The sequence below is a fragment of the Passer montanus genome, unplaced genomic scaffold (genome assembly GCF_014805655.1).
Source record: "Passer montanus isolate IOZ18808 unplaced genomic scaffold, ASM1480565v1 scaffold30, whole genome shotgun sequence".
Taxonomy (NCBI): Eukaryota; Metazoa; Chordata; class Aves; order Passeriformes; family Passeridae; genus Passer; species Passer montanus.
In genome coordinates this window covers 6,194,408-6,216,386 of record NW_024367708.1, presented here as the reverse complement: position 1 = coordinate 6,216,386, position 21,979 = coordinate 6,194,408, and the positions used below count along the sequence as shown (strand labels likewise).

The following is a 21,979-nucleotide window of genomic DNA, read 5'->3' as shown; positions in this document are numbered from 1 at the left end:
ATTTTCTATTAGTAACTCCAGGGGGGAAAAAAAAGGCATTCCATTATCTGTTTGTTAGGATCACGTTTCTAGGTGTATTTTCTGATTATTTTACTCCAGTGGTGGAGTGCAGGTCATATTTACATCTTTTCACCAGATTTCCTCTAAAATGGAGTCACTTCCGAAATACAAAAATCTCCATTTTCTCTGTAAAAAAGTTGCCCAACTCTGCTTGCAATGGACAGAAGTTGCTACTGGTTTCCTCTTACCCGCTACACAACATTTCCCAGTGAACCGTGTTTGCAGCACCACGGTCAGCTGCCCCAAGTGACATGTTTTGAGAGCTGGCGGGCAGCTCTTGGCTGCCTGAGTACCACGGACAGCGATTGTTCGAACAGGTCATGCATGATGCATTTTCAAAGACTACAATTGTTCTGAGAAATACTTACCCTTTGGGATGGAAGAGAGTTTCTGTGTGGACAGCCAGAATGTGAATCTGGACCTTCCTCAGGATCCTGAGTTTTAGCTGATGTGTGTACATCTGCTCAATTATTCAGCAGTTGTTACTTTTTCCCAGGGGATCTCAGGTTAATTTCTCTATAGCTGAGGTTGGTCTTCTGTGATTGACCAAACGTTCTGTGACTTTGACACCAGCATGTCTTTCCACTCCATCCCAGAAGAATAGTCCTTGTTTTCTTTGATTCTTTGAGAAACTTTTATTGTTAAAACTTTGCCCAGCGTCTCTCAGACTCTCCAGTGTCTGTTCTGAGCTTTCCTGTGTTGAGTTTCAGGGAGATAGGGAAATACTCAGTAGTATCACAGGTTTTAAATTCTATGTGCACTAGTCAAACTGTCTACTATATTTTTTTAATCCCTCTTCTTTTTATGAAGTGAAAACTAGTTTTTTGCAATTCATGTTTATTTTATGATGTAGTTAAGTATCTTGCTTTTTTTTTTTTTCCTGTTCATTTCTAAATGAATTGATAGACTGTAGTTGGCCATTCCAAAAGTTGGGTGATCATAATGAAAAAGCTATTTAAGAGGGTAATGTATTTCATCTTTCTGCATTAGTTGCTCATTAGATTTTGTTCTGCTGTTGCCAAGAGGCTATCAAACACAGCATTCATATAATATTGCTGATAGATTCAGTTGGAAGAACAGAAAGATAGTTTTGGTGATAGTAGCTTAGCTTTAAGCATTAAAAGGTGAAATATTCACTGGGTTTTTTTGTTTGGTTGTTTGGGTTTTTTTGTAATAAAGATGTAGTTTTGGTGATAGTAGCTTAGCTTTAAGCATTAAAAGGTGAAATATTCACTGGGTTTTTTTGTTTGGTTTTTTGGTTTTTTTTGTAATAAAGATGCGATTGATAATTCCATGCCTGCAGCTACCATAGTTTCAAGAAAGAGGAAGAAAAACCTTATGATGAAAATATTTCCTTTTTAATAGGGGTGGTTTTGGATTAGTTACTAGTTATGTTTTATTTATGTTTTGATGCCTTTTTGAGTTTCCTTAAAGTTAATGAGAGACAAATGTAAAGGTGTTTTTTTTTAAATTTCATCATTGGTGCTGCTAAACTATGCTCTGTGTATAATCATAGTGATGTCCAAATCTATGTGCCTGTAGCTCAAGATAAGCACCTAAATAGGAGTGTCATGTTGTATATCCTCTACTTAATTTTATTCTGCCCTTCAGTCCCTCCATCTTCACTGGTCGCCCACTGAAAGCTACATTTATCACCAAAGAATACTTTTTCTGTATACCTGTGTTCATCCTTCTTTAGGTTATCAACTTATCTTCATGTTGCATTTCTCTGTTCCACATTTTTGTATGTTCACATCTTCCCATCTACTCTTTTTCGCTGAACGTGATGCTTCACCTTCCTCATACTTTCTTGACTTCTATTTTACTTGCAATTCAGCCAAAATCAGAACTTTGAGATGAGCCATCTTTTAGCACATCAGCTGCTAAACAATCAGTAGGTAACTATGGGCTGGCCTTTTTTCTATTCCAGTATAAAACAACCTATTCTTATTTTAAATTACCCTACTTTTGAAAGGCTGTGTTTAAAAGTAAGTTCACATAGTGCTGTGATCCTCTGTATAACTCTGAGGCCAGTTTCCAAACATAAAATTATCTGAGAATAACTTGTTCTTCAAATTCACAATTCTTTAACTCCACAGGAAATATTAAGTCTAGGTAGACATTCATTATGTGATTGAAAGTCTTGTATGTTTCTGTTCTCCTTGTTGGTATTGAAATAAAAATGTTAGTGTCTCATACTTTTTATCTTTTATGCTGTTTGCATTCCAAGTCATCAGTACAAGTTTTCTTTCTTTGCATCTTGAAAACCCTGTCATTTTTTTCCTCTTCATTTTTCCTGAAATGGAAAGTTTATTTTCTTATGTCTGTCCATATTTGGGAGACAAATGGATTAGACCTTTTCATATCTCTTTGGAAAAGAGTTTGGAGAAGTCTGTTCTTTATTGAGTCTGAGTTTGATGGGAGAGGAGCTGATGGAGAGGAGTAGACCTTTATTTCTTTTATAATTCCCTAGCCAGTGATCTTGAGAGTGCTGTAGCAATATTGCTTCTGGTAACTGTACTGGAGTAAGGCTTCAATTACTTTTTTAAGTGCTTAAGTAGAGTTCTCTGAACATATTTTATTGCTACATTTCATTGCAATATATTTTGTATTCATACAAAAATACACACATTTATATGTTACTGTATCTACACATCTGTAATTCTAGAATTATATATTAAATTAATAATTCTCATTCTATGCTAATTCCTGAGTTTAACTGAAGAGAGAGTTCTTGATCTGTTTCCCTGTAACAGAAGAGCATAACTTAACTCTCTGGTGCAGTCTTGCAAACCTGTGTTGGTTTAATATGTAAGATGATTCTCGGCTCTAACTTTGTATAGTATGTGAATGTAGTGAATATATTTCACAGCAATTGTAATACTTAAAATACTAATGTATGTTTTAAATGCTGCGTGACCATGTATTGACATAGAGTTAATTTATTTTTATCTAGGGGATGTCCCACTTTGGTGCAAGCATTACCAGGTCCTAGTACACAAGTTACTGCTGGGAGCAACCACACAGCTATTCTCTTAATGGATGGCCAGGTTTTCACATTTGGAAGTTTCTCAGTAAGGAAATGTTACTTGCTTATGGGAATAAGCTAGTAGTTCATGTGTTGTTCAGAGACCTTTCAAGACTGCTTATACTTGCTCCAATAAAACTGTGCATGACTTCTGCATGTCTTCAACACCTGTTATATTTTAAAATGTAGCCTTTAATATTTTCTGGTTAGAAAAGCATGATGCCAGGAATTCTTGGAGTTTTTTTTATATTGAATGAAGATGGTGATTTAAAACAGTGTTATTTTATAAGGTGCACTAGGTTTCTCAAACTCTTACTGTTTCAAGCTTGGTTCCAAGTAAATGTTGCCTATTCTATTACCTGTCTCTATTTGATAGAAAAAGTGTCCTGGGTTCTTCCATAGAAACAGCAATGAGTTTCAGAACTTCTGCTTACACTTGAGGGGAGGAGTTATTGCTCAGTACAGCACAGCACAACTCCAGTGGCCTTCTTTCGTATCCACGTTGTGTATATTTCCTCATGTCCATGTAGAATCCATTCTTATATTTACTAAACAAATATTTACAATTTAATATTGTTTTCTCCCCTTTGTGCCTTCCTGTGTTTGCAAAGATGCCCCTTGTAGTGTATAAGTACTGAGCTATTTTTACATGCTTTAAAAATTATGTACTGCCAGACAAAACAGAAGAGAAATTTCCACTTCTACAATCTTTTTACCACATATTACTTGAAAATGTCTTCACGAAGTTTACTTATGTTTTCATGAAGAGAGATGAGTAACGTGCCCAACAGAAGACATTTGCTGTATATACATTTTTATTTTCTGTAATAATTTTAACTTTATTGGCATGCAGTGCATTTTCTGTGCCTGAGGGAGGTAGATGGAGCATGAGCAGGTTTCTGGCAGCAGTTCTTTCTGCACACTTAGGTGCAGTATATGAGCTGTTGGTCCATCTCGGTAACTAGTTGTACATAGAGGTAAAGCCCTAGGTCTCCAGATAAGTGTTCATGAGCATGTGCAGAAGTGCTTGCTGAGGCGCTGTTTTTAATGGGTTTTTTTGATGTGCTAATTGATTTCTAGGTACTTTTAAGAGGTATTTGCTGTATAAAACTTAGTCCATATAAGTTCAGAATTTAATGGAACTTGGATGGTCTATCTGGATATATCTGAATATAAATCTTTTTTCTTATGAATCTGTTCCTTGTTTAGCACTGACATTAAACATTAATCAGATATTGAACATTGTAGGAAAACAATGCTTTTACATTTGATTCTGAAGATGGAGAGGAGGGCTATCCATCATAGTTTGAGTTGTATTTAACAAAACCTTTACTCAAAAACCTATCTGAAAAGGAGGAGTATATCTGTCAGTAACTTGTTCCTTGTATAAATGTGTAACACTTCAGTTGGAGCAGCCATTGCATTTTGAGGGTAGTTTTGTGGTAAATTCTCTTCCAGTTTACCAGTTTTGTGTGATAGAACTATGGAAGTAATTTATCCATCTTTGAGATGAACTATTAGTGTCACTTACTGATTCCTGCATTCTTCCTACAGAAAGGTCAGCTTGGCAGACCAATTCTGGATATGCCCTACTGGAATGCAAAACCAGCACCTATGCCTAACATAGGCTCCAAATATGGGCGCAAAGCTACATGGATTGGAGCAAGTGGAGACCAGACTTTCCTCCGGATCGACGAAGCTCTCATTAATTCTCATGTGCTTGCTACATCAGAGATATTTGCAAGCAGGCATATAATAGGCAAGAACTCTTCTATATTATTTTAAATGCTTATAGAAATACTAGACAAGAAAGTGAGTTCAGTTATGTAAACAATAGAGGAGCAACAAGTCAAAAACATTAATGGAAGGACTGAAAATATTTTTGCCTTCTAGTTTTACTGCATATGATGATCTTTCTTTAGAAAGGTAGTTTTAATTAAAAATAATAATGGGAAAGTCTAACCTTCATAATGGAAGGACTGAAAATATTTTTGCCTTCTAGTTTTACTGCATGTGATGATCTTTCTTTAGAAAGGTAGTTCTAATTAAAAATAATGGGAAAATCTAACCTTCACTGGCATTTAAATCTTGCCACCAGTTATGTTTTTGTTGTAGCAGTATATCAGTTCTTCCCTACTGTATAACGTGGCATTTTCTAAGCATGAAGCATTAATGAGTGGTGTTTGCTCTTTTTGCTCCCTGATCTAGGTTTGGTACCAGCTTCAATATCAGAGCCTCCTCCTTTTAAATGTCTTCTGATAAACAAAGTAGATGGCAGTTGCAAAACATTCAATGATTCTGAGCAGGAAGACCTTCAAGGTTCTGGTGTGTGTCTGGATCCTGTCTATGATGTTATTTGGAGGCAAGTGTGGATTATAGCTATTAAAATAGTAATATATAAATGCTTTTTAAAATATTGTGCAGGGCTGGAGATTTGATTATATTTATTTTCTATGTAAATGAAAAATAATTTTTACTCTTCCATAAATATTTTTTCACACTTTTAGATGCTTTGTTCAAGTAAGCCCAAAACAAACATGTTTCCTTGCCTGCATTTTTAAAATTTCTATCCTTTTTGGCATCATTCTCATTCCAGTCTCATAATATTTTGGGGTTTTAAATCGGTTTTGTTTCTTTACTCTCTTAAATCCCTTTCCTCCATCTACCTGACACCTGACTGAATAATTTCCTTGCCACATTCAGCTGCCATGCCTTATGTGTGTGTCTTAAATTATTATTCTTCTGTCACGTATTAGTGGTTAACATCACTTGAGAAGGGGTAGAGCAATGGTATTCTTTTCAGTTGTCGCATTTTAGGAGGTCAGAATAAAGGTGTTTATTTAGATGGCATAGATGTTCAGACTAATTTTATTTATTTCAGTCTTTGGAGCAGTCTGAGCAAACGTAGATAATAAGCCTTAGTTCCAACATAGAATCATAGCATCCATTTCTTCTATAACAATTTAAAAGCTATGTTAGCTAGGATTTGGAGAGAAATCTCAACTTCCATCTGAGTTCAAGAGCTTAATGATATTTAAATTGTTTGAACACAAAACAAGTTAGAGTGATGCAAGGAACCATCTAGCCAGCATTCATGCAGTAAAGATGGTCTCTCTCATAGGATCATGTCTTTAAAAGTTACTTGTATCTTACTTTGGATGTCTTCATTCAGAATTGAGATTCAAGTACTTAACAGCCAATTAACATCGAAGCATGTGTTTGCCAGGCACATTTCTGTATAATGTAGGAGGTGCCTTGGATGGTTGTACTTCTGAATTTTGCACATCTGCAGGGTTGTTTGAATCTCACTGGTTCAGTTCTTACTTAAATTACGCTGAGATTAGAAATAAGAGTAGCACCCACATCCCTTAGAGTTCTATATTTTCAGCATGTTTAAATTCACTGAAAGACACAATTTGTGCAATAAAGCAGTTATTGATGGCCATGGGAATGCAGTAAAGATGGTCTCTCTCATAGGATCATGTCTTTAAAAGTTACTTGTATCTTACTTTGGATGTCTTCATTCAGAATTGAGATTCAAGTACTTAACAGCCAATTAACATCGAAGCATGTGTTTGCCAGGCACATTTCTGTATAATGTAGGAGGTGCCTTGGATGGTTGTACTTCTGAATTTTGCACATCTGCAGGGTTGTTTGAATCTCACTGGTTCAGTTCTTACTTAAATTAGCACCCACATCCCTTAGAGTTCTATATTTTCAGCATGTTTAAATCCACTGAAAGACACAATTTGTGCAATAAGCAGTTATTGATGGCCATGGAATGGAGCAAGTTTCAGGGGAAGCAAGGTAAAGGTGCTCAACTTGAAGACAATAAAATAGTTATTTTATTGAGGAAGTAAAAAGTCACATGTTAGATATTGTGGGTAAGCATGAATTGAGATATTTTACTGTCTTGTAGTACTTTGGGGACTTTAGAACTAAATCCAGAGCTTAAATACTTAACTGGAGAGTGGTTTTTCTGAGACTGTACAGATTTATTTCTCTGTTATATCCCATTCTTGTTCAATACAAAATACTAAAACAGTCTGAAGAAGAGACATGTTAAGAAATATGCCTATTAGTAGTTAAATACTTGGTATATTATTATTTCTGGACATTTTGATTCATGCCTATTTAAGTGATGGATTCAGTTTCTTGTACAGAGACAACATTCTGATGATGTGCAGCTTAAACATTTCTTCAAAGCTTTGTGACTCAATCTCTTAGTGAAATTCAAGTGGTTGTGAAATGTCACATGTGTATAAATTTTGGTAAAATCATGAATATATATGGTGCCCTTTAATATTTTTGGTTAAAACTATTTATTTGTCCATTAGATTTTTGAAGGTGTAGCAAGTGGAAATTAATTTTGTGTTTCTTCAGAACACTTCCATAGACTTACGTCTTCTTACTGTTTTTTCCTTTTACATAGTTGTTTCAGAGATTTCCTTTTCTTTTTTTTGATGTGTTAATGTATATTATCAAAAGTCTTTGTATTCCCTTGTTTATGCTGCCCTTTTTTATAATCCCTTAAAAACTCATGAGGTGATGTTACCCATTTAAAAAAGCCCAAACAAAATACATTGGATTCCTCAAGAATTTTTCTCTTATTTGAAGTTAAGCCTTTTGCTTTCGCTTGACATCTTTAAAATTTTTGAGCACATCTGCCATTCTGTTTAGTGCTTTACTAGTTACTTCATGCTTCTAAATAGATAATGCTGTTTTAACCATTTGTTAATTTTGAGAAATGTCTTAATATTTTTTGAATTTCTAAACCCATAATATGACTTTTTGACTTAAGGTATAATAATGCTTTTGTATCTCTTCATTTGCTAGAGTGTTAAGCTAGTAAAATTTTCATGTATTTGCAATAGTGATGCTCCGTTTCAAGAGTTTATATGAGCACATATGCATTTTACATTAAATATCTTAAAAATGTAATTGTTGGTAAAGTTTTGTATTTTTTCAGTAGATGACAGGTTTTGTTCATTCTGTTTTGTCTTGCTGTAGGTTTCGCCCAAATGCCAGGGAACTGTGGAGTTACAATGCAGTAGTTGCTGATTCCAGGCTTCCTTCAGCTCCAGACATGCAATCCCGGTGTAGTATTTTGAGTCCAGAACTTGCTCTGCCAACAGGTTCCAAAGCTCTAACCACCAGATCTCATGCAGCTTTGCATATTCTAGGTATGCATTTATAGTTCATGAGTCAGAACCTTAGATGAAATAAAGTAACATAACTTAGTGTATAAACAAATTGTAATCTAAAAACTTCCTGACTTTTTCAGTTAAAATTTCACTTTGTAGTCTTTCACCATTCCTCTTAACTTTTATAATTTGGCTGATCTAGTTATCTTCTGCCATCTTAATGATATTAGAGAATTTTAGAGTTCTGGTGAAACTTGTTAGGTGACTACATAATAAAGTAAAAGACCTTTCTAGATTGTATTTTTGGAAAGTCCGCAGGATAAAGTTAGTACTCTTAACATGGAATCTCAAAAAAAATAACTCTCAAGCCTGGAAAAAAGTTGCCTTCAATAACTTACTTTAAAGTAAATGCAGTACATAAAATCTTTGCAGTTTTGTATAATGAGTCACTAAGAAAACTATTACTTCCTTTTATAATTTCTTTCTAATGTAAAAATGCAAAATCTAAGTACACTGTGGTTATGTATAACCTGGCCATTTGCAACATACCCAGTTATTTTGACTCACTTGACCACTGATTATGATAAGTCATCTGTTCCTTGACCTGCTCACTTGACTGTGTGCTAGAGATGTGGTAACTTTCAACTTGAACAGCACTTTTTTGTGTCTGTGTCAAAGTAAGGAGTGTTAGGTACTTCTGTGTATGAAACAAAACACCTTTTGTGAAGACTTTGAAATCTGCTTGTAATTCAGTTCCTACTTCAACTCTTTTTGGGTAATATTTTGTGGAGACAGGAAAAAAATATTACTGGTGATTTATTTGCCATTGGAAAAGTTTCAGAGTAGGTTTAATCACATTTGTTCATTATTCTAGATAATAAATGAAGTTTATGTTCATCAGCCAGCCTTTGAGATTCTGCAGCAGTGACCCTTAACCTAATCAAAAGTATAAAGCTACTTGGTAGCATATGTATGGTGTTGGGACAAAACTGTTAGATTGCTTTGATTTTCATAACTAGTATTAATTTCTAATTCAATTATTATAATCAGCAGTGAGAGAATTTGGGTTCTTTATGGTTTTGCTTTCTTTTAGGTTGCCTTGATACTTTGGCTGCTATGCAGGACTTAAAAATGGGTGTTGCAAATACAGAAGAAGAGACTCAAGCAGTAATGAAAGTTTATTCTAAAGAAGACTATAGTGTTGTTAACAGATTTGAAAGTAGGTACACACTAAAATTTCTTAGCACATGCTTATCAGCTTGCAGAACAGCAGACTAAGATTAATTATATTTTTGTTGGGATTTTTTTTCTGCAGGTCATGGAGGAGGCTGGGGTTATTCAGCCCACTCAGTAGAAGCTATCCGTTTCTGTGCTGATACAGATATATTGCTAGGTGGTCTTGGTCTTTTTGGTGGTAGAGGTGAATACACTGCTAAAATAAAGGTAGGAGTTTTTGTTTTATTTAACCAATACTATATCTTAAAATCACAATTTTCAGTAATGTTGTCTAAAACCATGATTATTTTTATTTCTTGATGAATGGGTGGTTTACTGTATGTGGAAAGCATTATGCAGGCACAGTGGATGAAGTAGAGAGCTGTGAATTACTATTCTTACTTTTCATTAAATTGGCCCCTTAATAATTTAAATAATAAAATAATTAATTTTAAATAATTTAAATAATTAAATAATTTAATTATTTAATAATTTAATATTTAAATAATTAAAATTAAATTCTTACCTTCATTAAAAGCTGTGCCATCCTAGGAGTATCTTGGGCAGGTATTTTAGTGGTCTGAATGGTTCTGTGATCTACACAAAGCTCCAAGGTCCACCAGCAGAAAATTGGTGTTGTGGGCTTCAGGTTAAAATTATATCCTGTGTGATGCATGAGGAGTTGTTCTCAAAAGCAGAAAAAGAATCCTTATCAGGAGCCATGGCTTTCCACTTTCCCTGCCACTTTTGTCAAACTACTGTCTGGATAGCTTCTGTGCTAGGATCCTTCAGCTGAGAGCAAATGGCACCAAATACAATTAACTGCGCCAAATGTAGGCATGATTATGGGTGGAGCATGTGTGCTGATTATTTTAAAATAAATAAATCTGGCTTTGAATAAATAAATTTCACAGGAACACACACTGGTGTAAGAGCTCTGGTTTTGTGTGAGTGTTCTCTGATCCTACACTTGATAAGGATTTTGGTGAAAGTTGTTATAGCTGAGATTTCTATTAGATGTTTGTATTTGTATATTCAGAACATGTTATTGTTGTTACTTATCATTATTGAAATTTCTCCCTCTATTTTCAGATGAATAGGTATTGAGATTTGTTCTAGGGAAATGGATGGCACACTTAGCAGTAACATTTGCCTAAGCCAACAGGAAATCCAAAATAAGTAGTTGCACTTTATTCTAGTTTAACATAATGACTGAGACTTGCAAATAAGTACAGCCAAAAAACTTAACGTTAATCACACCTTCTAAATACCAGAGGTATTTATATATGTTATATGTATATAATGTTAGTGCTCCAACATTATATTTTCAGTTTGTTTAGGATTCGCTTATAGCCAAGATACAATCTGCCAGTCCTGCCAGAAATAAGCTGTGTATTAAATAGGTGTTTGTAAGAGAAATCAGAGACATGTATTGTGGTCCTTTTTCAAAATCATCAAACTGTAGAAATTATTTATAAGTAAGAAAACAAACCTCTCTTAGGTATCATGTTTTGTCCCAGTCACCAACGGTTTATAACTCCATCGACTGTCTGTGCTGAACTGTCAAGCTGTCCCTTTACAGAGAAGCTGAGTATATCTTATGTTTATATAGTGCATTTCAGTCGGTGATGGAAAACCTGCAACTTCTGCCCAAGTTTTAGATGCTCTGCTTTTGTCTTGTTCTCAAGATTTAGGGAGTTTCTCCACTTAAAAATGTATCTGGACATAAGGCTGAGAGGTCAGTGTCAACTGCTATTTCTTAGCACTTAATGCCTGACTTCCAAATGTGGTTTTGCCTGTCAGTGATACCAAGTAGCAGTTATTTTTGGGAAGGAAGAGTAATAGACAATTTCCAGGATGCTAGACAAGAAAAAGTGGCATTATGGGGTTTCTAACACCTAAGGCATAATTTTACCTTTTTTCTTACTTCACCAGTTGTTTGAATTGGGTCCAGATGGGGGAGACCATGAGACAGATGGAGACCTCCTTGCTGAGACAGATGTCTTAGCATATGACTGTGCTGCCAGGTAAGACATGTAGCTTGCCTACTTATACCTGCTTCTTGATCTTTATTTTTACCTTCCTGTACACATTTTAGTATCACTTTAAATACGAGCAGAGATGGTCTACATCATTAGAATTTTGTAGCAAGTGATGTAAAACACTTGATGCGTGAAGGGAAATAGTAAAACACAAAATACATCCCCAAAACAATAAGGTATTTAAATTAAAAGAAGAAAAATAATCAAATTTTTGCTCTCGTATAAATCCAACTCAAATACCATCTTCCTGTGTTGAGACCATAAGACAGTATTGTAGCAGCTCTTTTGTGCATATGTTTTGGTTTATCCATGTTGTAGCAGTTTTTTTGTTCTCTGTAATGAAGTAATTTAAATTTCAAATGATATGTGATTAATTCTTTCAGGTTTAAATCTTATATATCAATCCCCTAAATATATATCCTATTAATTTCTTTAATGCTTATTGTAATTACTAAGAATTCATGTATAAGTTCTTGTCATTTGCAAACATTTTCTGAAATCAGTATTACTTAGTACTTTATAATTAATACTTTGCTTGCAGTATTGTATATTATATGTAATTAGGTTTATTTAAGTTAATTTAACTTAATGTCTTCTCACTCTGTTTGGCATTGATACAATTGTTCACAATTCAAGATCAAGCACAACTCAGGCATTTGTACGTCCTCCTGAATTATTTTTAATTACTACAATATTTTTAGATTAAAATTTTTAGATCAGAAAGTTTTGGGTTTTGAATATAAATAGATACAACTTAATACCATTGCTTCTCAATTTCTTTTAATAATTAGGGTGTAATTTGCTAGAAGCAAGCATAAAAATAATTAACAGCTAACATTTTCCAAAATTTACTTCTCCCAGAGAGAAATATGCAATGATGTTTGATGAGCCAGTTCTCCTGCAAGCTGGCTGGTGGTATGTAGCCTGGGCAAGAGTGTCAGGACCTAGCAGTGATTGTGGATCTCATGGACAGGCCTCTATTACTACAGATGATGGGTATATTTTTTTTCTATATTTTTATTGAAAAAGAGGAGCTCTAATGGGACTTGAATAATAACTAGGTTGTTTCTCTTTCAGTGTTGTATTTCAGTTTAAAAGTTCTAAGAAATCAAATAATGGTACAGACGTGAATGCAGGGCAGATTCCGCAATTACTATACAGGTAATACTTTAACCTCTGGAACAATTTGCTGATGTGTTTTTTAAATAGGAATATTAAATTCATTATAACCATGTTTCATAAATATATTACTGTATTAAGTGAAAAAAATCAGTATCTGAAAAATGTAGGGAAAAATTAGTGCCTTTGAGAAAAGTAATGAAATTATACCCACGTTTACTTCCTTGCTATTTTTCTTGCAGTCATGCTGCTTGAGTCTTGAGATTTTCATTTACATCCATACAATCTCACAATAACATTAATAATATTTTTTGCTAGTTGGGAAGTGCTCTGTTTGGTCGCCCTCAGTTTAGGAGCTGTATACTCTTGAACAGATTATGTTAATGAAACAAAGCCAAAATGAACAATGAACTGTGCTTTACAATAAGTTACCGTAAACTTATCATTGCCTTGATAAATGTTATGTTTTAATGACCAAGAACTCTTTCACTGTGTTGATAGTGTATTTTGCAGATGTCCTCAGATAGATACATGACAAATTTTATATATTGTGTGTGTATATAATTCCCCTGGCTTCCACGCTGATTCTGAAACTTAGAATTCTTTGATAAAAGTTCTCTTGTCCTTTCTAAGAATGTCCTTTTCAAGATTCCTCTGCAGAACAGTTCACTTCTGCCATTAAGGTTTTTCTCCATAGATGCCCTGTCCTTCTAGGTGAAGGTTTCATTTTGATGTGTATGAAGTCCTAGCATGACAAATTCATCTGGGTGATTTCTGTGGAGAGATGGCTGTAGTCAAAAGGCAAACAAGCCTTGAGATCTCTGAAGACCAATGAATAGAACAAAAGGGAAGATGCTGCAGTGATAGATGCTGTCTGTATTTTTAACCTCCACATACATTTTCCCTTCACAAAACCAGTGTTCTTTTAAGGAATAACATTTCTAATCTTGATGTTGTCTGAGGAAATACAGTAGATGCTAGTAATAATTGCATGTAATTAAATCCCAACCTCATTTTTAGTTGTCACAGTACTGCCAGTTGGAGAGGATTCAGGAAACTTGGTTACTGGTCTAGAATGACTGGGAAACTGGAAGAAGTTATGTTGAAACTGAACCTTTTTTTGAGAATTAAAACTTTTCTTCACTTTGGTTCTTTTTCCCACTTGAACAATACAAACAGTAAAAACTCTAAAAAGTAAAAAACCAAAACAAAACACCAAAACCAACCCAAAATTCTACTAAAAGTAAAAGCTAGAGGTTTCAACTACGTTGTAATCAACTACGTTGTAAAATTGTTCTTCTAGGTTGCCAACAAGTGATGGCAGTGCATCCAAAGGAAAACAGCAAACTAGTGAACCCGTACATATTTTAAAGCGATCTTTTGCAAGAACTGTCTCAGTTGTGAGTACTATCCAGAATCTTCTGTGTTTCCTGCAAGTTCATACATGGTTAGAAAACTGAAAGATACAGATGTGGAAATAGTGATAGTTTTGTGCTTGCTTTTTCCAGCAGAAGTTAGGTACACTGATAAGAATATTTTGTTTTTTTACTTTTTCTGAAGATTTCATTTTGGTGTTCAACACCAAATACATTTATTTTGCTTTCTGAGGTATACATTCATGAAATTACTGACCACATAAAATAATAGTAGAAACAAAATTTTTTAAATCCTCAGATTTTTTTGTGAACTGCCATGTGCTTCTGTTTAGCTTTCAAGTACTGTAAATGTCATGTAGTGGCTATGGTCCTGCAGATCATAACTGTTTAAAAACAAAGTGAGGACAGCCCTGATAATACTTTATGATAAGAATGTATTATGTCAAAATTCGGTGTTGGACTCTTCTGTTGATAAAGCAGTTGAAGCTTATTGAAAAGTCTCCATTACATTTGTTTTTAAATAACTGAGAGACTTCCACACATAATATTATAATATGGTATTACAGTGAAGTGTCCCCTGCATTCTCAATGGGTTTCTTTTTTTATTCTCAAGCAAATTAGGATTTGTGTGTTGTATGGTAGATGTGTATAGACATAAATGTGTTTTCATAATAAACATCAATATAGATGCTATTTAGCCTTTTGTCTAACACTGATGCAGAGCTGTCATTTCTTGTTTTTTAACATTAAATGTGTTTTTGGTATCTATCCTTCATATGCTGAAATAGGAATGCTTTGAATCCTTACTGAGCATTCTTCACTGGAGTTGGACAACACTGGTGCTGGGAGTTGAAGAACTTCGTGGGCTGAAGGGTTTCCAATACACTGCTACTCTCCTGGATTTAGAAAGGTTGCGTTTTGTGGGCACTTGCTGCCTGAGATTGCTGAGGGTCTACACCTGTGAAATATACCCAATATCAGGTATTCCTCTCAGTTCATTATTATTTTTTTATTTATTATTATCTTTATTAGCAAATAATGTACAGGATATTTATGGTTTGATCTAAGTATTCATGTAAGATATGATATAAAATAGGTCTGCTCACACAGATGGTTTTACTGGAGCAATTAAAAGACTTGTTGTCAGGAACAGGAAATTTTCAATTGTCTGCATAACTAAGTATCCTAGTACCAGTAGCACATGTTTACACCATAACCTGTGTTAATTTCCTGTTTGACTTATCAGTTGAGCTGTTTTGGACTGTTTGTGTCTTTTTCCATTTCTGTACGTGGTGCTTGCTGTGGCAATGAGCGCAGTGAAAGATGTGTTTTTCATGCCTGTACTTTAACAATGCTCATTAAATCGCAGTATATATTATAAAAGATCAGAAAAGTAGGAGTTTTTAATGCTCAGGTTTCTTTGATAAAGTTTAACACCCTTTCACTGTTTTACTTTTGGAATTAACTTCTCTGAATGTAGATTCAGCAATGTTGCTGAATTCCCCCTTTTTCTATTTGCATGTAAAATGTACATTCTAACATGAAAATATTTCATTATTGTACATTTAATACTTCTTTTTGTGTAATCTTCTAGCTACAGCTAAGGCAGTTGTAGAAGAAACCAGCAAACTAGCAGATTGCATTGGAAAAACTAGGACCTTGCTGAGAAAAATTTTATCTGAAGGAGTTGACCATTGCATGGTGAAGCTGGACAATGATCCACAAGGATATCTTAGTCAGCCTCTCAGTCTGTTAGAAGCTGTTCTTCAGGAATGCCATAATACATTTACAGCTTGCTTCCATTCATTCTATCCAACACCAGCTCTCCAGTGGGCATGTCTTTGTGACTTGCTGAACTGTTTGGACCAGGTACATTAAAATGGCACAAGTAAATATAACAGCTTAGCTTGTCCTTTTGCTCAAATTGAAGCCAAGTAGTATTTTAAACTGTTACTAATTTTTTGCATATATCCTGATTTACGACTTGAGTTCTGTTGTGGTTTGGATTGGTTTTTAAATGACTGGGTATTGGATTTGTTTCTGGTTTTGTTTGTTTGGGGTGTTCTCTAAATGTAGTTCAGTAAGAGCCTAGGAACTTTGTCTTCTTTAGCTTTTAAGATTCTCTGTGGGACAGTGAAGAAAATTTGTGGTGCTGGTAACTGTCAGCACCTGCTTTTTCAGTGTTGAGGCTGTGCATTTATATGTGCTTACTCTTGCTGCATGTTGCCTAAGAGCAGCCATGTACTATTTTTTATCACTAATACTTGAGTAATTCCTCATTACTAAGCACTACTGCACTGTTCTGATCCAGCCAAGTACATGAGAAGCAGCTGGAAATACTGTCTATAATCAACATCTTTCTTCTTTTGCTTATCGTGAATGAGCATCCCACATCTAAACAGTGTAGTTGGTTGCCTGCATTGCTTGTGGTGAGATGTAAACAGCTTCTGCTTTGCATGAAGATTAATTTAGCATATACAGTTTCAAGGAAGACTCTGTTCTTTTATGTATTACTCTAATTAAGTTGTTTCATTATAATTGTTAATTATAAGAAAAGCCTTGTCTTCAAAGGATACCACAACTTTAATATTAAACGGGTTTATTTTAAAATATGCCTTTAAAATATGCCAACCAAGAAATTTTAATTACTCCAATTTTGAAGATCTGAATTCAAGCTTATGAGGGAATATAATGTAAAATTCAAAGAAAAGCTTTCTCGAAATTATTTTTAGTAGTTACAGTAAAGCTGGAAAGTTCCTTTCAAGTAGTTTCTCTATTGTTTCAATGCAGTGGTGCCATTCTGTTAATTTCTTTTTCTGTCTTTAGGATATCCAGGAAGCAAATTTCAAGACCTCCAGCAGTCGGCTCCTTGCAGCTGTCATGTCTGCTCTGTGCCACACTTCCGTGAAGCTGACCTCCATCTTTCCCATTGCCTACGATGGAGAGGCCTTGCTGCGCTCCATGGTCAAACAAGTTAGCACTGAGAATGACTCTGCTCTCGCCCATCGCTTTCCTCTTCTGGTAGCACACATGGAAAAGCTTAGTCAGGTTAGGATGTATTCTAAAAATTTAATTATTTCTTCTACTTTGCAACAAAAAGCTGTTATATATCTACACATTTTTGCTCGATAAAAATGTACATGAATTTACCTAAGTGTTTTCTTTCTAAAAGGCTTAGTTAAGAAACTTACTATTTTTTGCGATTTTCAGTTTCTTGTCTGAACTACTCCAACTCTTTCTTCTTTGGAGAATGTCTAAGCAGAATGGTTCTCAATTTGGAATATTAAATTGGAAGAAATATCCTTTGGAGTAGTATTCTGTTGCATAGAGTCTTCTGCAGCAGTTTTTCAGTTTTTTCATGTGATCAGAAGGAGAAACATGTAGATAGATTTGGTGTTTTGAGGAAGCGTCAACACAACCTTAGTAAGAAAAAGTCATTTCTCAAACTGGAGTTTTTAAGGAGGCCAATAAAGGAATCCCAGTTCATACTGTTCTAGCAAAGGTTATTAAACAATTTCCTAATCAAGGGCTCTTTAATACTGTATTGTTGCAGTTGTGATATTTTAGAACTGATTTACGGAAGTAAGAAATAAGATAAAAGATAAATAATAAAGGTAATAATCATGAAAATGGGACTACTCAACAGTATTCTTCAATTTAGGTGACAACAGGGGTATGAAATTATGGGTTATGCAAGAAAGGTAAATAAAGGATAATTGTAGAATCTACCATTACCAGAAATTTAGAGCAAAAGATAAGGTCAGAAGTTTCCTAGTCTTCATAAAATACACAGTTAAGCTAGGGGACATACTCCTCTAGGCCTTTATTGTGCCGAAAGCTTTCATGAACTTGGAAAGCACCTATACAAATAATGGAGGAAAAAGCTACCAGGCACTACTAAATGCAAATATAATATTAGTGTCTTGGATACAGCAGCCTCCTAACTGTAAAAGATGGAAAAGTGTTCTGTACAGGTTTGCTTTGCCTGATTGTCTTCCATATTTGTTCGCTACTTGGATTTTTTTTTTTTTGGCATACAAAAAGGTGAGAAAGATAAACCTTGGATTTTGATCTGTTGAGCTGATTATATTGTTCTTGTCAAAATCAGTGGATGTCACTGCTAGGCAGAAGACACAATAGATGCCTAAGCTTAGATTTGTTTCATAGTCTTCAGCAAAGAAAAAAACTGTGTTTATAATCATGCCACCAGTGGTTTTGTCTTACTTCTTTACATAGAAGATTCTTTTTGCTAACACCAAAACAATAAAGCTTCCAAGTTTCTTGTTTAGACACTGCAGAAGAAAATTACCTGAACAGTTTCCAAGGTAGCTATATACACGCTTTGTTTTGATGTATGCTTTTAAAGCCCATTGGTTTTATGGCTATATAGTATATAAAGAAGAGACATCCCCTGGGAAGGACATCTGCGTCTTTCCAATGCAATAAAAGACTTGTCACTAATTCATACAGGAAATTAAGGACATCAATCTGTTCTTTTGACAAAGGAATACATACTACGAGAGCTTTGAGAATTTTAATTTTTTTCCACCCTCTAGACATTTCTTATTTTCATGAAGTCACAGAAATATCAATTACCTAATACTTAGAATATGTAAAAGTTCGTGTTTCAGTTTTTTAATAACCATTTTTTTTCCACCCTCTAGACATTTCTTATTTTCATGAAGTCAAAGATATATCAATTACCTAATACTTAGAATATGTTCGTGTTTCAGTTTTTTAATAACCGTTGTTATTATTTGTCATTTGTCTTTGTTCACACTACAGAGTGAAGAAAATGTTTCAGGGATGACAAGCTTTCGGGAAGTGCTGGAAAAGATGTTGGTCATTGTTGTTTTACCAGTACGCAACAGCCTTAGAAGAGAAAATGAACTTTTCTCTTCACATCTAGTTTCTAATACCTGTGGGTTGCTTGCTAGTATTGTGAGTGAGCTTACAGCATCAGCATTAGGATCTGAGGTAAAGCTGCTCTAAAATAATTTTCAGAAATCTTTCAGGCCAAACATACTACAGATGTGATAGAGGCTGGATGGGTATTTTATAGGTGTGCAGATCTTCCATAGATTCTGGAATTCTCTGTTTTGAGTAGTGCAGATGTTTTGCATAGATTTAAAAGCATATATTTACTGTATTAGAGAAATACTGTTGATAATTGGCTACTTCATTAGTGCTGAAGAATAGTGCAGATTGTTTTTAAAAAGGTACATTTTTTGAGTACTTCGCTTTTTGCCTGCGTATTTGTGTAGATATACAATTCTTTCAAAAGGCTATAACTTCATTAAGTGACAGAAAAGTATTTTTCAATGTTGATAGCACTGTCTCTGTGCTATCAACAGACTTTTCTCACAGAAAGAATCAAGTTTTTGGTAACGTCTTGATTCAAGGTGTTTTTGCCATTATGTAAAAATTGCTTCTGCCCTCTCATAATCTTGTCTGTACCTAAGGTAGAAATACCTTACCTTTACCAAAGGCAGAAATACCTAACCGTAATCTGTATTTTTTGCTAATTCATCTACAAAATATTATTTAAATACTTTAAAAACTGAGTTGGATTTCTGATTATTCCTAGTTAATTTCTAATAACGTCTTGATTCAAGGTGTTTTTGCCATTATGTAAAAATTGCTTCTGCCCTCTCATAATCTTGTCTGTACCTAAGGTAGAAATACCTTACCTTTACCTAACCTTCCTTTTAGTACAGATAATCTGTATTTTTTGCTAATTCATCTACAAAATATTATTTAAATACTTTAAAAACTGAGTTGGATTTCTGATTATTCCTAGTTAATTTCTAATTATCAGAAATACTTTATTTTTTCTTTTTAGTCAATATTAACCAGAAAGCTAAATAGTGGCATCTTTTGTGGTTTGAGAGTTGACTTTTAAAATTTACCCAGTTGAAAAATCTGATCATTCACTTTGCTTTATTAAAAGTTGTCTACAATTTAGCAGTGTATATTTTCTGACAATTGTATTTAACTTTCTACAGGTTGATGGGCTGAATTCTCTCCATTCTGTCAAATCCACTCCAAACAGATTTACTAAAACAAGTCAGGGAAGAAGCTGGAATACTGGGAATGGATCCCCTGATGCCATATGTTTCTCTGTTGACAAACCTGGTGTAGTTGTAGTAGGATTTTCTGTTTATGGTGGAGGAGGAATTCATGAGTATGAGTTGGAAGTATTAGTTGATGATGTAAGTACTACTTTTGGGAAAACAATTTGAACAAAAGTAACCTCAGAGGTTTTTACAAGTATGTTTTGCAATGTGATATTTTCATAATCATATTCAGTCTAGGCTACCAGTAAAACAGTGTGCTAGTAGTAGGGTTTTTTTGCTTGTGGTGAAGATTTTTGTGTTACTACAAGCTTCATATGATATCTAATAGGGTCCTTATCTTGGTTATTGTCATGAACTCTTCCTGTATTACAAGGAATATTTGAAGTATCAGGGACTTTTCACTTCCTGGAGCTAAATATAAATTAGTACCAGTTACCTCTCTGTAAACCATGAATAAAATTAAGAAATGAGGTTATAACCAAAAATTGAAGAAAAGGATAATAACCTACCAACATGTTCAGACCTACAGATGTTTCAGGTGCTGTTGATGTACTCTCTTAGAAGCAGTATAAAACTGTGTTGCGGCTTCTTGTAATTAAGCAAAACTGCTGTTCTTTTACATACAAGTTGTTCAGTATAACTGATGATTCTGATCTCTTCCAAAGGACAAGCATAGGTTACTATGGGAAATTAACCTCTCTGATCAGTAATTTCCTCTTTAGGGGAAGGGCTTTACTGTTGACTCTGAACACGTTTTCATCTTTTTGTTTGTAATGCTATGTGTAAAAATTTATGCAATGAAACATAAGTTGTACAATTGCGTGTGTCATATATTTATGTTATAAATGTATTAAAATTACTTTGTTTCTTTGAATCAGAGTGATCATACTGGAGATGCAACTCATTCTCATAGATGGACATCTTTAGAATTGGTTAAAGGAACTTACACCACAGATGATTCTCCTAGTGACATAGCTGAAATCAGACTTGACAAAGTTGTGCCACTGAAGGTAAATAAAATAAAAGCACATCTGTAGGTTTCATACAACTTCTTTAGATAACAAAACTGAAATTGTCAGTGTAAATTGTTTGGGTTTTTGGATGCACATTCACAAATTGATCTTGACATGTGCTTCATAAAGTCTTGGTTTCAAGCTATAAATTAAAAGCTCCGAATCCCGTCAGCTAGAAGAAATTAGATCCCAGTTTTTGTAATTGCATAAGATAGATTGTAGATGCTTAGTAATTTTAGAATATTTTTGAAAGTGCAACTTTTTTTATGCAACTTGATATTTAATTTTCTTGGCTGCCTGCTTGCTCTTAAAGTAATTAGTAGTAATTTGTTGTGGTCCATAGTTTGGGAACATAGAACAGCTCTGATTCTTGTTAAATGCTGGATCTTCTTTGTTTAATTTCATTTGTAGAGTGCTTTGAAGGAGTTTTCAGACTCGCCAGTGTTAATGTAAAATAATAAGTTTCATATACCATGAAGCCATTAGGTACTTGCTTTATATTGCAACCTATTTTTGCTCTTCTTTCCAAGGAAAATGTGAAGTACGCAGTTCGTTTGAGGAATTACGGAAGCCGGACTGCCAATGGAGATGGTGGAATGACCACGGTTCAGTGTCCCGATGGTGTAACCTTTACATTCAGTACGTGCAGTCTGAGCAGTAATGGCACCAACCAAACACGAGGACAAATCCCACAGATCCTTTATTACAGGTTTGTGTGTTGTAATGATTCATTTCTAAGTAAAGTGGATGAAACCATCACAGTGCTATCATGCTACATCTGTTTTTAAGAAGTGGTAGAAATAAATCCATCCAGAGTGTGTTTGTGATGCCTCTTCCAGTCTTGTTTTAGGTTCTGGATTTTTCTTATTTGACAAATAACGTGATGGTTGACTTCTTACGAGGTC

General features: G+C 34.5%; 1 protein-coding gene across 13 annotated transcripts in view; it reads left to right on the top strand.

Moving 5' to 3' along the window:
* Positions 1-21,979, top strand: part of MYCBP2 (MYC binding protein 2) — a 178,670-nt gene that overhangs the window by 76,711 nt on the left and 79,980 nt on the right. For all 13 annotated transcript variants that reach the window (XM_039714668.1, XM_039714656.1, XM_039714660.1 and 10 more), the window contains 17 exons: positions 3,017-3,134; positions 4,643-4,847; positions 5,297-5,450; positions 8,099-8,271; positions 9,326-9,451; positions 9,548-9,675; positions 11,383-11,474; positions 12,351-12,485; positions 12,567-12,650; positions 13,912-14,008; positions 14,773-14,965; positions 15,579-15,853; positions 16,811-17,032; positions 18,770-18,961; positions 19,990-20,196; positions 20,940-21,071; positions 21,605-21,783. In XM_039714668.1, the coding sequence (XP_039570602.1) occupies positions 3,017-3,134; positions 4,643-4,847; positions 5,297-5,450; positions 8,099-8,271; positions 9,326-9,451; positions 9,548-9,675; positions 11,383-11,474; positions 12,351-12,485; positions 12,567-12,650; positions 13,912-14,008; positions 14,773-14,965; positions 15,579-15,853; positions 16,811-17,032; positions 18,770-18,961; positions 19,990-20,196; positions 20,940-21,071; positions 21,605-21,783 (2,712 nt within the window). The remainder of the gene's footprint in view (positions 1-3,016; positions 3,135-4,642; positions 4,848-5,296; positions 5,451-8,098; positions 8,272-9,325; positions 9,452-9,547; positions 9,676-11,382; positions 11,475-12,350; positions 12,486-12,566; positions 12,651-13,911; positions 14,009-14,772; positions 14,966-15,578; positions 15,854-16,810; positions 17,033-18,769; positions 18,962-19,989; positions 20,197-20,939; positions 21,072-21,604; positions 21,784-21,979) is intronic.